At 51.0% G+C, this 16,199-nt stretch overlaps 1 protein-coding gene across 9 annotated transcripts in view; it reads left to right on the forward strand.

The window, feature by feature from the left end:
* Positions 1 to 16,199, forward strand: part of PRKAG2 (protein kinase AMP-activated non-catalytic subunit gamma 2) — a 240,974-nt gene that overhangs the window by 146,490 nt on the left and 78,285 nt on the right. For all 9 annotated transcript variants that reach the window (XR_004321209.1, XR_004321210.1, XR_004321211.1 and 6 more), the window contains one exon: positions 5,910 to 6,121. Coding sequence is in view for 2 of the 9 variants with exons in the window: in XM_032483075.1 (XP_032338966.1) it covers positions 5,910 to 6,121 (212 nt within the window). In the remaining 7 variants the exon portion in view is untranslated. The remainder of the gene's footprint in view (positions 1 to 5,909; positions 6,122 to 16,199) is intronic.

A 16,199-nucleotide genomic window follows, 5' to 3' on the forward strand; every position in this document is an offset into this window, starting at 1 on the left:
GCAGCTCGGGGCTAATTTTCATTCCATCGAGCACTAAGCAGGCAGTTTGGCATGCTGGGCGGACACAGTGATGACCTGTGGTCTGAGAGTTCACAAACAAGGCGCAGGTGCCCATCACGGGCCTCGGTACCTCCACCTGTAATATAACTGCATGTGTGGTGTGTTGCAGGCTTGCCTCCCACACAGGGCCTGGCTTGGGCCAGTCACCGCTCTGTTCTTGCCCCATCCTGTCTGTACCTGAGTGATGGTCGTGTGGACCGAGGCTGGTGAGAACGGGATCTGCTGACCAGCTCCAGGGCACTGATTCTGCACCTTTGGTCTCACTGACATCAGCCCTCGGTGGGAACACACTGGGGTCTGATTGGACGTCAGCAGTGCACCTTTATGCAAAGACCGCTGCTCATGGGGGAGACCAGGCCCCAGCATGTGCACACTCCACTTGTCTTTCTTCTATTGCCTGGAGCCTTCTGTCCCTTCTAATATCCCTCTCTGTGGCATGGTTCCTTAGCAGCAAGGGTCCCTGCCTCTTCCTGGCTGTGGCGTTTTGTTTACCACACTCTGTCTGTGTCACCATCCCCCCATGACCCTTGTCACCATCCCTTCAAAGTTAGGAACAGCACCAAGCCCCTTCATCCCTTCTTATAAAAGCTGAATGTAAGCAAAACCCCCTTCCAGTGTAAACTGAAAATTTGCTCATCTCACTCCATGCTGTTGGAACAGTGGTCAGCAAGGACAAGGATGGTTAAGATGAGGAACAAAATGAGTTTTTCCTTCTTTCTTGGTATTTCAGATCATGTACATGAAAAAGCCCTGGTGCCCCCACAAAGGGAAGAGGGGGGAGGGGAGCACGTGCAAGCACACCACACGGCCGTCTGGTCTACCTGGTTTATGTTTATCAAGGCAAGGGGTTGGTCTTCTCAAGGGCCCATGGCTAGTTAGTGGTTAAAACTAGGCCTGGAACGTGAGGCTCCTGAAGTCCAGGCCTCTCCTTTGCATCCTTCCGCTGGCCCCTGTCCACTTTCCTCCAGTGGCACCCTTTTCTCCGGACGTAGCTCCCGCCAGCACGGCCAGCCCTGTGACGTCACCAGCTCATGGCTCCCTGGTGTCTGGAGCCACTGGCCTGTGTGTCTGGTGTGGCTGCCAGGAGCTGGTTCTGTCACTCGCTGAGCCTATTCACTTGCCCTGGCTGCGGCCCCAGGAGGCTCAGAGGCATTGTCCCCTCTCAGGCTGATAGTGGTCCTAAACAAAGTCCTCAAGGAGCGGAGGAAGGAGGGAGTGGCTTCTAAGAAGAACAAAACGGGGGAACCTGCCTGTCCTTCTTGGGGATGTTGCCACAGCCCAGTCCTGTCTGGGCCCATCAGAAAGTCACCTTAACTGGGGGCAGATCTGTTTCATTCTTCAGAATCCAGGCCCAGCCTGCCCACTGTTTCAAGTGGAGCCTTCCCACCCCTGCGGCCCCAAGGCTGTCTCCTGTCCTCTGAGCTCCCCCTGCTTCTGTGTTACAGGCATCTGACTCTCAGTGCTCATCTCGGGGTACATCTGCTGTGGTTTTGGGGTTTGCCCCGTTTCCCGCAGCCAGATTGAACAGTGGAAGTCTTGTCTGCTTCACCTGAACTTGGCCCATAGCAGCCGGCTGATCAGACACAGGGTTCTCCAGAAAGACAGTTTGGCAGTTTGCCTGATGATTAAGAAAGAAATTGGTCTATTTAAAAGTAGTGGGGGGTTGCATCAGCATTGCCCCATTTTTCTCTTTATTTATGAATTGTGACACCACTATTCCGAACATTCAGTCACTAAGAACCAGCCAGGAATTCCAGCAGCTCTGAGCGTCCCTTACACGACGACCACTGGGCTACATCCTAAAAACTGTCCTGAGAGGGACAGCCTCTCGCAGAGAGAAGTCGAAGTGGGGAGAGTTGGGGGGTGGAGGGCATGTGCTGTGGACGACAGTGGCTCCCGAAGAGCCAGCCCTGCCCTCCGGCCAGTGGGAGCTGGCGGGCCGCTGGGATCGGGGCAGGAGGTGTTTACGCGCAGTGTTACCAGCCTTGTGCCTCAGCAGCAGAACAGTAGCTGAGAAAAGTAATTGTCTGAATAATTTCTGATAGTACATCATTCATATGGTATAAAAGCTGAAAAACCGAAAAGGGTTTGTGATGAACGTCTTCCCGGCCAGACGCTCCCGTCAGCGGACACAGCCAGGGCTCGCAGACCCTCCCGGGGGGCCTGCCAGTGCTCCGGGCGTCTGCGCACAGGCAGGGTCTCGGGGTGGAGATTCCACCCCCGTCTTTGGAACTGTAAATGTGTTGTTCCATGCAGATGGCTCTGTGGTTTGCTCTCTTCACTTACCGCTCTATCTGGGAGATGAGAACAGCGGGGCTGGTTGTGTTCTGTAGCGAAGCAGGCTGTGTGGACGTTCGGAATTTATGTAACCTCTTCCTGCTGACGAGCATCTGTCTCCAGGCTCTGCTTTGAAAGCACCAGGGAAATGAATGGCCCCACACACTGACTGTTTAGCACAGACAGTAGCAGGTCTGCAGCACAAATGCCCAGAAGCGGAATTGCCGGGGTGGAACTTGTGTCTGTAGTTGAGAGAAGTACTGTCAAAATGCCACCCCTCCTCCCCAGAGGCACTGATTTCCTCCTGGCTTCTGAGAACTGCCCCGCAGGCATGGACTCAGGCAGAAGCCTGAGCTGGGCCTGCGGTGGGGGGTCACAGCTGAGATGGGGGGCGGGTTTAGACTGAGCCCTACAGGAGGGAGTAGGGTCCACCCTGGGCTTTTCACAGCCTGCTGAGGGTTCGAGAGATCGCTGGGGCCTCCTGCCCCCTTTATGTGAAGAATCGAGGCCCCAGGGAGGCTCTGCCTCGGTTGGGGGGAGTCCCCACAGGTTGTCAGGATGTGGTCAGTGGCACAGGCTTTTGAACCTAAAATGCCCCTACCCCGTCCTGCTCTGTTTCCCCCTCTGTCAGGTCTACAGCACACATCCCAGGATGCAGGGAACACTCCCAAAGTAAGCACAGGAAGGGCCTCTGTGCCCAGTGGCCAGGCCGAGTCGGGACCAGGGACCGTGTAATTTCCCACTGGACTGTGGTGCTGGGAGCCAGCCTATTCTGGGCCGTGCTCCCAGGAGCCAGCCCGCCGGCGCTTGGGCAGGCTCTCACTGGAAGAGCCACCACCCCTGGGGCCAGAGGCCCACGAGGCGCCCAGTCCACAAACAAAGCAGCACAAGGGCTTCCTTCTCCTGGTCCCGGCGCAGCCCTCTGAGAGGCCCGGACCCGCCCCTGAGCCTTGGCTGGCAGCCTCATTCCTCGCCGGTCTGTGGGCATCACTGGGGAGCATTGGTGCCACAACGCTGGAGCCTGGCCTGCCTGCCAGACCATCCCTTTCTCCCCGCAAAGAGCTGCTGGATCATCAGATCTCTTCCTGCTCGTGGTCGCCACTCTCCTTCCTCCCTCCTCTACCCCAGCCCCACCCCCAGGTGGGCCTTGCTCCCCAAAGCCTTTGGGGGAAAACTATTTTTCAAGAGTTTGGAATTTTGCTGTTAGAGGCCTTTCATGTTGTACGTCTGGAGACCTTCAGAACCGTGGTGACCGCCTTCACCTCCTGCTTGCACCTAGCGCTGCCTCCCAGATCAGCCCAGGGCCCTGGCGCAGGGATTCCCACTTGGCGTGGCTCTGTGGGATAAGGGTTCCCTGGAAAATGACATTCCTTTAACTGGTTACTTCCAGCACTCCCGCCTGGGAGAGATGAGAGGGAAGATTCCAACTGAGCTGAGCCTTGGGCCAACCCCGCTTCCTTCTCTCCCCCTTGCTTTAACCAAGCACCTTCCCCTTGCCCAGGATGGCTCAAGGCACATGATGGGTTTTTAGAGAGGGGACAGATTTACATACGTTACTTTTGGCTTCAGTGTGAAGCAGATTGTTGTGAACCGGTAGCTCACGGGGCAGATGAAATCGCTGAATTCGGGGGAGGGAGGCTTACGGGGCAGTTGAGTCACGAGGAAGGAGAGGGAATGAACTGACACCTGAGGAATAGGAGGACGCTCTGGGGAGCGAGGATGGGAGGGGAAGAGGGAACACGCATGTGCAAGGGACGACGAGGAGAGGAGTCTGGAAGAGGCACAGAGCAGCACGGAGAAGGAGAGCCAGGCTCGTGGCCTGGAGGCCGAGCAGTCTCTGTCGAGGTCAGAAGGAGCAAGACGGTGGCCTTTGGGCTGTGTCTACTGACACCTTTGCTTTGACTTGCATGATTTAATATTTGTAAATAACCAATTTAAAATTAAAAAATTATGTAGTTACCCATCAATGAGAGAGACAAGACGCACATCCAGAGACTGCCTCTCTTGGAAAAAACAAATCAGCATCAGGCAACATGACTGTGTTCGTTCCCTGGGGCCGCCATGAGAAACCAGGGGTGGCGTGAAACAACAGTTTATTCTGTCACAGTTACAGAGGCTGGAAGCCTGAAACCAAGGCGTTAGCAGGGCCCTGCTCCCTCTGAGATTCTGGATAGAATCCTTCCTCATCTTCCCCCCGCCTTTTCCCACTTTTATTGAGAAATCATTGATACGCATCACTGTGTGAGTTTAGGGCGGGCAGCGTGATGCTTTGGTTTGCATGCACTGTGAGGTGATGATCTCAGAGGTTCAGCTAACACCTGTCATCTCTGTAGAAACAAGAAAAAGAAGAAAAGGAAAAGAACTCTTCTCCTTACGATGAGAACTCAGGAGTTACTCTCTTAACAACTTCCCTGCATATCGTACGGCAGTGTTAACTATAGCCGTCGTGTTGTTCGTGACATCCCTGGTACTTATGTATCTTCTAACTGGAAATTTGTGCTTTTGATCACCTCCCTTCAGTCTTCTAGCTTCTGATGCTTGCCAGCAGAGCTTGGCATTTCTTGGCTCATAGATACATCGTTCCAGTCTCTGCCTCCGTTATCACGTGGCCTTCTCCTCTGTGTATGTCTGTCTGTGTCTCCTCCTCTTATAAAGACACTAGTCACATGGGGTTAAGCGCCCAGCCCTTCTTAGCTTGATCCCATCTGTAAAGACCTTATTTCCAAATAAGGTTACATTCACAGGTGCTGGGGGTTAGGACTTTAACGTATCTCTTTGGGAGACACAGTTCGACCCTTGACAATTACCTGATGGCGTCATCAGCTAGGTATGAGTGACGACCACCGACCGGTGACAGGGCCCCGGGATTGCGCAGACCCGGTCGGAGTGGTCAGGCTCCCACTGCTGGCAGATTCATGTCCCAAGCCTCCTGGAAACTCTTTGGCCTCCACTCCCCATCTGCCTCCTTCTGGTTCCCATCCACCTAAGTCTTCACTCTGCAAGGCCCCTTCCTCCCCGAAGCTTCCCGCAGCCCTCAGCCCCACGTGACTCCTCACTCCTGCAAACCCACCGTGGTGACATTACATAGCACATTTTGACAATAATGGCCTCTCATCTGGTCCTTGGTGTCTGTTGTCATGTGACTTTTGCAACACTGACCTTGAGCTCTGCTGGACACTCTGTGCACTTTCTTATGTCTCATCTCGAGTAACTCAGGTTCCACTCCGTGTGCTCTCGGCACTGTGCTTTGTAGGGGAGGAGAGGAGATCAAACGGGATCTGACTAAATGGAGGAAAACAGCAGTCTGATGTGTGTGCGTAAGAAGTCTTCCCCCTGCCCCCCTCATAGCAAGGGGCTTCCGCCCACGGCTCAGTTGGCTGATGAGGGCATTTTTGGACACAGCTGATTCTAAGGGATTAGAAGTAGTTTTATAAAAGCTTGTCCCAGAATTGAATCACTTCGAGTCTTGCCAGGTGGGTTTTTTGGCACCTGCAGACAGAAGTGCCTTTCTCTTCCTCCCTCCATCTCAGCCAGACTTCTAACAGCGCTTGTGGTTTCCTCCTCGACTCCAGGCCTGTCTTCCTCTCCATCGACACCCACCCAAGTGGCCAAGCAGCACACGTTTCCCCTCGAGTCCTACAAGCATGAGCCTGAGCGACTGGAAAATCGCATCTATGCCTCCTCTTCCCCTCCGGACACAGGCCAGAGGTTCTGCCCGTCCTCCTTCCAGAGTTCAGCCAGGCCTCCGCCAGCCTCGCCCACACACCTCGCTCCATCCAGATCCGTAAGTCCAGGCCTTCCCCTGGGGGCCGGCCGCCGGGCGTGGGGGGGACGGCAGTCTGCTTGAATTCAGCTGATGCTAAGGCCATGCCCTCCGGACGCTTTTGGTATATTTTATCATAAATCACGAACTGAGCGGAAAGTGGTGAGGGCACCGTGAGCAAAATCAAGCGATAACTGCTAACATCTGGAGCACGGCCCGAAAAGCTTTTGCTTCCTCAGCTTCTTTTTAAAAATGATGAAAAGCTTTATTTGAGTTTATCTTGTTTGGGATACTAATGTAAAAAGCCATAGGCAAAGAAAAGGAGTGGGTTTTTTATGGACATTTTATTCTAGATTTTTAAGATTTGACATCATTTGACTTGGGAAGCATTCTGGAAAGGTGAGCCTTTCAAAGTAGAAACGGATGGTGACACAGGGGTCTCTGGTCCTTCAGAGGACTGGGACTGATGCAGATGGATGGAGGAGGCTGGTTTAGCACCAGCACGTAAGCATCCTCTGTTTGAGTGCAGTGGGCTCTGTGTCACCGCCTGCCTGGTTCAGGTCAGTACTGCACGCACCTCAGTATTACTCCTGTGCTCAGCAAGGATGTAAGAGCCATATCACTGAAGTCTACCCCTGTGCGTGTAACCGTTTTACTCAGGCGTGGTACTAGTTCCGTGGGGCTGCTGTAACAAACTGGGGGGCTTAAAAACAACAGGACGCCCTTATCTCAAGGCTCTGGAGGCTGGAAGTTTGACATTAGGGTTTGGGACAGGACCATGTTCCCTCCGAAGTCTCCTTCTTTGCCTCTCCCAGCTTCTGGTAGCCCCAGGCTTTTCTTGGTCTGTGGCAGCTTCCCTCCAATCTCTGCCTCCATCTTCACCTGGCTGTCTTCCTCTGTACGTGTCCAAATTTTCCACTTCTTAGAAGAACACCAGTCATACAGGATTAGGGCCCAACCAAACCCAGCACAACCTCATCTTAGCTTGATTCCATCTGCAAAGATCTGATTTCCAAATAAGGTCACGTTCACAGGTCTCAGTGGTTCGGACCTCAACATAGCTTTTGCGGGGGACACTATCCAACCAGAGCAATTCCTGTCTTTGGGGAGAAAGAAGATGTTTGTCATGCAGAGAATGTACTGTGACAATCCTCCCTCTTCATCCGATGATGATTTTGTTGGCTGTCGGCTTAGCAGGGTGTTGTTTTAAGTGCTGAAGGGTAAAATGCAAGGTATTGCTCCGCCTTCCAGGGCTTACAGTCTCTCTGGGAATAGAATAATACTCAGATAAAACAGTTAAATGAAAGCGGAAAGTAGGTCGGGTGGGGTTCGGGAGTGAAACAAACAGTCGGCACTACAGGGGGTGGAAAGGGGGAAACACTGCAGTCTGATAAGGGCAAGGAAGCCTTGGGGATTGGTAGGGCTTCAGTAAGGGGAGAGGTGGGGGGCGCCTTCTGGAAGAGAAAATCGGCCAGGACTAGGGTGGGAAGGAGTGTGATGCGTACGCGGGGAAGGAAGAGTACGTGGTGGGCATTTGTCTCTGGGGGTGAGAGGGGGGCACCTGGCAGCAGACTCTGAGATGGACTCCAGGCAGGAGGACCACTAAGAGGCGGTGAGTAGACCAGAAGTGGAGCCGTCCCTGGGCCTGGAAGGAAGGTCATCTGTGTTCTTGGGTGTGAATGAGAAAAGATCTAGAGGTTTCTGTTCTCCTGGGCATTTAACAAACAGACTTGGTCATAGAGATAATGGAGCCCCCCCAAAAAAAAATCAAAAAAGAAATGATGAGGCCACCCAAAGATTATCAAAAGCGGGAAGCCACTCCTTCCCTAGGGCTGAGGGGTGTGCAGGGGGCGGCAGGGGTACGGGAGCCCATCAGAGGGGAGGTGGAACCACGCGTGTCTGCCGGGCAGGAGCTGCTGGCCAGAGATGCCATTGGAGGCAGAGGGATGGAAATCCAGGTCTCCGCCTCTTCCCGCCCTCCAGCCTCGTGCCAGATCTGCCGAGGGGCCAGCGGGCCGGGAGATCTGGGACCCACAGACCCTGTGGGAGCAGGGAGAGGACCGAGGAGGGGAGCAAGGAGAGGGGCTCCCAGCAGAGAGGCTTGGACGGATCAAGTCTTCTCATGGACTAGGGATGACTGGCAGAGTAACCCCATTTCGGAAGAGACACTGATGTGAAGAGAAAACAGTTATTTTGACTTTAGACCATTTGAAGTGAGACACAGATGCAGGGTTTTCCATGATCACAGAAGTTCTGTGCTCAGGACAAGCTTGTAGCCTTTCCCAGTTTAAATGAGAGAGAACCCAGAGGATGTTCTAGGTCCACCTTCAGCTTTTCCCCAGTTGCGACTAGAAAGTGATGTTCTTCCCTGTTTATACCGCACAACTATGAGCTCTTGTCCAGGCCAGCAAGCCTGGGTCCTTCCAGGCTCTCAGAGGTGGTTCTGGGGCCAGAGAGAAAGTGTTCTTGGCTGTACCCCATCCCCAGCGGTGGGCCCGGACCCCGCGCCCTGGTCAGAGCCTGCGATTCCACACACACAACTGAGTGAAATTTTAACAACGATCCAAACGTCATGGGTGAATAGACTACATGGGTAGTCTTTCCATGCAATGGAATATTATTCAGCCTTAAAAAGGAAGGAAATCCTGACAGATGCTACAACGTGAATGAACCTTGAGGACATTCTGCTCAGTGAAATAACCTGGTCACCAAAGGACAAATGCTTTATGAGTCCACTTACATGAGGTCCCTAGAGCTATCAGCTGCATAGAAACAAAAACCAGGGGCTGGATGGGGAGGAACAGGAAGTCAGTGCTTAAATGGGGACAGGGTTTCAGTTTGGGAAGATGAAAAAAGTTCTAGAGATGATGGTGGTGATGGTTGCACAAAAAAATGAATGTACTTAATACCGCTGGATTGTACTCTTAAAAATGATTTCAATGACCAATTTTATGTATATTTTACCACATTTTAAAAAATGATCCAGCTGACACTACAGTGTTTATATAGTTTGAGCTTCAGAAAATCAGAGTGCTCACTGGAGGCTCCCCACTTACGTTTGGAAATATGTTTCAAAATTGGGAGACGGCGTCCCCACAGGCTGCGGACATTAAACCAGGCTTTAATCCCTCGTGTGAGTTTTATCCCCCAAGGCCTCCAGGGGCTGCCTTAGAGGATGTTCCAGCCTCTGCAGCTGTAGTCTGGCCCAGGTTTCTTCTGTTTCCAGCAGCCCTTGGCAGCAGGGCTTGGTGGTAGCTTCAAGTTCATATAAAGTGTTTCTTTATAATTGGATTCCACTGAATGTCTTTATGTGCTAAGGTCCTTAAGAGCTTGGCCAATTTCATTCATTTGGTCACCAGCATAATCTTCACAGAGGAGTGTGGGTTGCTCAAAGGCTTCCGTCAGCCTGAAAGTATTTAGATGTAATTTACCTCTGCCTTTTGGAATAAAACAACATTCTCTGTAAACATTTGCCAGTGGAGATCACTTTTATAAACTTTTATTCTAAAATTGGAAAGGGGATGAGGGTAACTAACTAGTCTTTAGTAGACAGCACTCATTTTATCATCTCTTTACCCAGCAAATAATTTTTAGCAACTGCTGGGTGCTGGACCCTGTGCTTGGAAAGGCTGACGGAATGATAGATGCGTGGAGGCTGTCATGAGGCAGGGTCAGTATTCGTTCTGTTCACCACTTATTAACAGCACATGATGCATAGGAGGGTTCTGAGAAATAGCTCATAACTAATTGAACAAAGGAAGGAGCTTCTGTCTCTTTGAGGATACAGGCAGGTAAATACGTTACAGTGGAATCTGATGAAACCTGTGTAGTTATTATGGGAGAGGACAGCCAGGCCAGTCTTATGAGTGGAAAAGCCAATCCTGGAGGAAGGAAGTGGACATGTTTTGCAACAGCAGAGAGCAATAATCAGTTTTGCATTTTAGGGTGATCCCTCTGGCAGGACATGGAAATTAGATTGGATTTGGGCACAACCAGGGCTCTGATGAGATGCAGTGTGAGGCGATCTGGGCCAGGTGGCAGCTGCAGGTGGAAAGAAGGAGACTGGTATGGAGAAGTAAAGAGCTGTGTAAGAGGTCGGATTGAGAGGAATTAGCGGTGTCGTGACTGATTCGTGGAGGGAGAATAAGAGAAGAATCAAGAATGACTCTGAAGAGTTTGCCCTGGGAAACTGGATGGATGGTACTTGCATCTGCTGGGGTCGGGGCACAGGCTGTGCATGTGCAAGTGGTGGCGGGGGGCGTGCCTAAGTGCACACACGTGTGTATTTAGGTGATACAGTAAGGTGCCCGTTGGGGTAACCAGGTGGAGGTGTCCAAGGGGCAACTGGACATGTGAGTCTGGAGCTAGAAATTAAGGTTTTAAAATCGTCAGAATGTAAGTGGTAATTTATACCATGATAGTAGATGAAATAATCCAGAAAAACATAGGGTAGATGAGAAGAGAGCTAGAAAAACATGGGCATTTGAAGGACAAAAAAAGGAAAAGGATTCTGCATTGCCTGGAAAGTAAGAGGAAAACCAGGCAAACCCAGTATCACAGAAGCAAAAGGACTGTGTTTCATCGTGTTTCACATGTTCGGAGGGAGTGATGGGTGATGTCACACGCAGCAGACTGGCCATGGGACAGAAGGACTGTGGTCATCGGTAACCTTGGCGGGAGCACTTTCAATGGCACGGTCAGAAGCAGAAGCCAGGTAACGTGGGGTGAATGATTCAGAGGTAAAGAAGTGGAATTTCTAGTGTAGAGAATTCTTTCAAGGATCCTGACTCTGAAGGGGAGAAGATGGGGCTCTAGCTGGAAAAATCAAGGTGATGATTTCTTCCCATGAGGGGAATCCATTTAAACCCTAATGAGAACAGAGCTAGTCAGAAGGGAGTAGTTAAAGATAGAAGGGGGAAAGCAGGCAGCACACTTGTTCTTGTAAAGGAAGTGAATGAGCTTCCTTAGGAGGTGGGAGCACAAAGAGGGGGCATTTGTCTTGGACCCGTGGAAGAATCACCTTGTGTGGGGTCGAAAACCTAATCCAAAATACAAGAATGATGGTACTGGTCTGATTTCCTTTCCACACCAGCCACTCGTTTTCTCCCTCGTTTTCTCCCAGGAATTTCACTCTTGACCTGCGTCTTGAATCAGAGCTCCTAGCGGGAGTTTGGGTACAAGTCTGTTCAGTATGGAGTGCTCTCAGAGGAAAGCTGTAAGGGGCAAGGGGAGGGAAGAAGCCAAGCAAGGGTGTGGTTTCAGATGCGATTTAGTTCCAGCCTTTTGACAACGGAGCTCTGGAGCATAAACTGCACCAGAATTTGTTCTGCCTGAAGGCGCGGGAGCGGGACTTTTGTCCCCTCCTACGGAGCAGCCATTCATTATGGGATGCCTCCAGTGAGAGAGACACGCCTGCAGCCGGGGTGGCACCTGTCACCCAGAGACAGCCCTGTAAGGAGGGCGCAGGTTTGGGCCATTAGCAGCAGCCGCTGCAGCAGCTTGGCGTCCCAGAGCCAGTGACAGGGAACCCAGGACACCCGCCGCAGTCTGGAGTCTCCCTTCTCCTCCTCTCTTGCCTGCTTGATTCCTGTAGCCAGCAGGGTTGGGTACTGTGTCAGTTTTTCTATTGCTGTAGAACAAACCTCCCCGAATTACTTAGCTCACAATTCCTGTGGGTCAGCAGTTTGGGCTGGACCTTCTTCTGGCCTTGGCTATGCTTACTCATACATCTGTGGTCACTTAGCAGGTTGCTTGGGGACTGGCTGGGCCAGCATGGCCTGAGCCAAACAGCTTGTCTCTGTTGCATGCGGTCTCTCCTCCTCCAGCCGGCCAGCCTGGGTGTGTCTTATGACAGTGAAGGGGTTCCAAGAGACATGGAGATATACTCAAGGCCTCCTGATGGCCAGGCTCAGGACTGGCGCCCTGTAGCTCCCCCTACCCCAGGTAGAAACTGCTTCCTCTCCCCTTGGATCTGGGTTGGACTTATGACTTGCTGTGGCCGAGAGAAGGAAGTGTAAGTGACAGTCACACTGCAGAGGGTGCGGACGCAGGGAGAGGCGGAGGGCGCGGCTGGTTTTGAAGTCTACCTCCTGTCTTATCACTTGAGTCCAGCAGCTGGGTCTCAGTTGAACACACAACGAACTAGAGTCCAGAGGCTCACTTATCTATACTTAAGGAGTCTAATTTAGATGGTTAACTTCTCCGGAGTGACTTCCTGTTAAGCAGACTGCTGCAGTTTATGTTTCCTGAGAAATTAAGAACCTAAGACAGAGATTAGTGTGCAGGATGTTTATTAGGAAGGGCTGTTAGGATCAATCCCTGTGGGAGAAGGGAAGGAGGCAGGGTGAGCAGAGGGAGGAGCTGCAGTACAGTGCAGTCTCAGCCAAGTCCTCAGCAGACCCACAGGGCACTCCTCACAGTGGTCCCAAGTGGGGCCCAAGGAGCCAGGCCTTCATGCCGTCATCACCAGTCACTAGATGACAGCTGTCCTGGCAAGGGCTTGACCTTGGGCAGGGCAGCTCTCTTCAAGCAAGGGCAGTCCTAGCTGGTAGCTGCGGATCGTCCTTTGGCAGGTTCCCAACAGCTGGGGGGAAATCCTTCATTGTTGAAAGGGGGTCAGAGGAGTACAGTTGACTCTTAAATGACACAGGTTGGAACTGCACAGGTCCATGTAAATGCAGATTTTTTTCACTAGTACATACTGCAGTACTACATGATCCAAGGTTGGCTGCATACCCACAGAGATGGAGGAACCACGTCTGAGGTGCACTGCCTGTAAGTTATACTGGATTTTCCAGTGCGAAGGGTCGGCACCTCTAACCCTCACATTGTTAAGGGTCAACTATACACCACAACCTCTAATACATGGACTTCTTCTCCACTCTATTTTAGCAATTTATGATACCAAAATTCTGACGGGTGAAAATAAGGGCTATATTTCTTCTTATGATATACTTAATATGTAACTAAACTGAAAAAAAGAGTTCAGGATGGTTGGTTGGGACCAAATTAAAAAGGCCTCATTAGGCCAGGGAGAGAGGAACAAAAGCCCCCAACCAACAAAACAACGTCACCAGCGTCCCAGCCACCATGGAACTGGGTCCTTCAGCCCCAGTCAGGCCTTCAGATGAGACTGCAGCCCCCGCCACTACCTGCCTGGGGACCTAGTGAGCGCTCCTGCGCCAGGATCACCCTGCTGAACTGACCCACAGAAACCATGAGATATAACGTATTAGTCGCCTCAGGCGGCCATAACAAAACATCAAAGTCTGGTGACTTAAACAACAGAAACTTATTCCTCGCAGTTCTGGAGGCTGGAAGTCCAGGATCGAGGTGCTGGCAGGTTAGTTTTCTCCTGAGGGCTCCCTGCTGGGCTGCAGATGGCCACTGTCCTGCTTTGTCCTCACAGGGCCTTTCTTTCACGCACACACGTCCCTAGTGTCTCTTCTGCCTCTGACAAAGACACCTGTCTTGTTGGATTAGAGCCCCACCCTTATGACCTCATTTAGCCTTAATTACTTCTTTAAAGGTCCTATCTCCAAATATAGTCCCTTTGGGGGTTAGGACTCCAACATATGAATTTGCTGGGGCGGGACACAACTCAGTCATCACAGATAACGTATCATTGTTGTCTTAAGCTGCTGAGTTTTGGGATGATCTGTTATGTATCAAAAGATAACTAATACTTGTTTCATCATATGTGTGGGGAGAAAACAGCTCAGTGGATTCAGAAATGATAATAAACTCAGAAACTTTGGGTTCTTTTTAAAAACAGATTGTCTTGCCATTGAATCAATCTCTAAGATCCCTAGTTTTCCTGGTATGAATGTTTGGAAAGAAGTCACTAACGAATCTTTCAAAATTGTTATTTGGAACAATTAGCCCTTTTGAAGCGAGAAAAGCACTTTAAAAATCTAAAAATATTTCAAATCATTTGACGTTAAGGAGCAGTTAAAGATTTCATATGCACCCGTTTAGTTTTATATTCCTGTAAACATTTTAAATATCAAGTTACAACCCAGTAAGGTCTCGGTGTTAAGACTATCCACCCAGGAATGGCAAACTAGCAATTTCATCATCTGTTACTCACAACAGATTAGATATTTTTTAAATAGTTTGAAAAAATTCACATTGGGTCACTGAGTAGGGACTGCAGAGTGAGCTGATGTGTAGTGGGCTTGGTTATCATGAGTGTGGAAGCCTGGATGGGTGTTGCCTGCGTGTTGAAGAGACAGGCAGAGAATATCTATTCTCCTAGCTGTCAAAAAAAGATGCTATGATGACATCCTCCCTGTGTTCCTGCCCTGTTGGAATCATAACTTGAAGAGCAGAAAGAGGCAGGGACCAGATAAGAGAGATGCGCTTGGCAGAGAGCTTGGCCCGTTTTTCTGAGCAGTGCCCTGGGTCTGTGGGATTCTCATTTACTTTGTGCCCCAGGGTAGCTGAGCTCCAAGGAGAGGATGTTGGATCTTTTTACCTCAACATTCTTTCTAAGCTTGATAGATGCCCTGCCCGTCACCTCCCCTGGGATCCAGGAGGGAAATCATACCTTCACCTGTTATTTCTTAAGACCGTGTCATTTGCCTGGCACTGAACTAGGTGCTGAGTACTCAAAGATGGCTGAGATCAGTTCCTGCCCTCAAGAGTCTCCCAGCAAGGGCTAAGTCCCGCAGAGCCAGGACCCTGAGCTCAAGCTTTGAGGGGCCCCTCTTCCCTCATGGTCATGACCTAACAGATAGGGGGTTAGCTTCTAAAGATTCACAAGTCCCGTGGCCATGCACTCAGCGGTGATGGGACCCCAGAGATGCAGATGTGGGGTTAAAAATGTGTACGTTTCCAGTGGTGGGTTTATTTTGCTGTCTTGGCTCTTGGAGTCTACCCTTCTTGTGGTTAAATCTGCCATCACAAGGGTGGCCACGTTAGGATTCACCTTGTAGTTTCTACCCTAGAGGAGCAACCCTGCCTTCCCCTGGCAGAGGCCGTATTAAAATATTGGCGTCACACAGAGTCAGGATGCTTGCTGCAGTTTATCACGAGTATCTGCAAATAGTGCCTCTCGCAGGAGGCAGACTCCATCGCAGTCATCTTTTCCCCTCACCTGGGCTGGTGTGAAGGATGTCACCTAAACAGATAACAGGCTGAACGTATCTCTGTTGAAGAAAGCGTCTTGATCACCGATTTCTCTCAGCAAGGGGCAGAAGCTGTCTGACAGAGGGTGGCGGAGGGAGTGTGAGATGACAGAGTATGGCTGGAGGATGGGGACAGCTTTATCAAGAAGTTTGATGTGCAGAGGGAACTTGAGCAAAGGCTGTAGCTGGAGAGTGCAGAAGGGCGTTTCTTTGAAAAGACAGGTGTGATTTGAGCATGTGAATACGCTGGTGAAAGGAACTTCAACTTTCTGAACCTTCAGTGCCTTTCCACCCACGCCTCTTTTCCATAGAAAGGTACCTCACAAGATGATCAAATGAGGATCAAATGAGATAATCTGTGTAAAGTTACCCAAAGGCTCCCGAGCTAGCGAACGCTGAAGTCAAGGATTGAACCGAGGCACCTACACTCCAAAACCCACGTTCTTGGTGTGGTTTTTCACTACCTCTGGAGAAATCCAAGATTCTCCGCCTATCCCCTGCACCCTGACTCAGCACCTTAGCCTGTATCCCGAACTCACGGGTTGGCACGCTGTGGCGCGTGGGCCAAATCTGGCCCACCGTCTGTTTTTGTAATTAAAGTCTTACTAGCATGTGGCCACAGCGAGTCATTTATGCCCTTCCTTTGGCTGCTTTCACGCTGCAGTGGCGCCTGGGGAGCCTGCGAAGCCCTAAAATACTTAGTACCTGGCCTTTTTTCAGAAAAAAAAATTGCCAGCTCCTCACTGATCTGTGCCAGATCTTCCCTTTACTGCCATCCAGTTAATTGCTAAGACATCCTGTGCAAAGCAGCAGAGTGAGACTTGTCCCCAGAAAGGCAAGAGGTGAGCCATAGAGCTTTGTCCACCCAAGATGCGGGGCCTGTCCCACTGCGGAGGGCAAGAGGATGGGTCACCAGTCCCGCCCACAAGAGGTCCAGGAATCAGACTGGCTGAAAAGATGGCAAACTGGTG

Source organism: Camelus ferus, chromosome 7 (assembly GCF_009834535.1).
Source record: "Camelus ferus isolate YT-003-E chromosome 7, BCGSAC_Cfer_1.0, whole genome shotgun sequence".
In the NCBI taxonomy this organism is placed as follows: Eukaryota; Metazoa; Chordata; class Mammalia; order Artiodactyla; family Camelidae; genus Camelus; species Camelus ferus.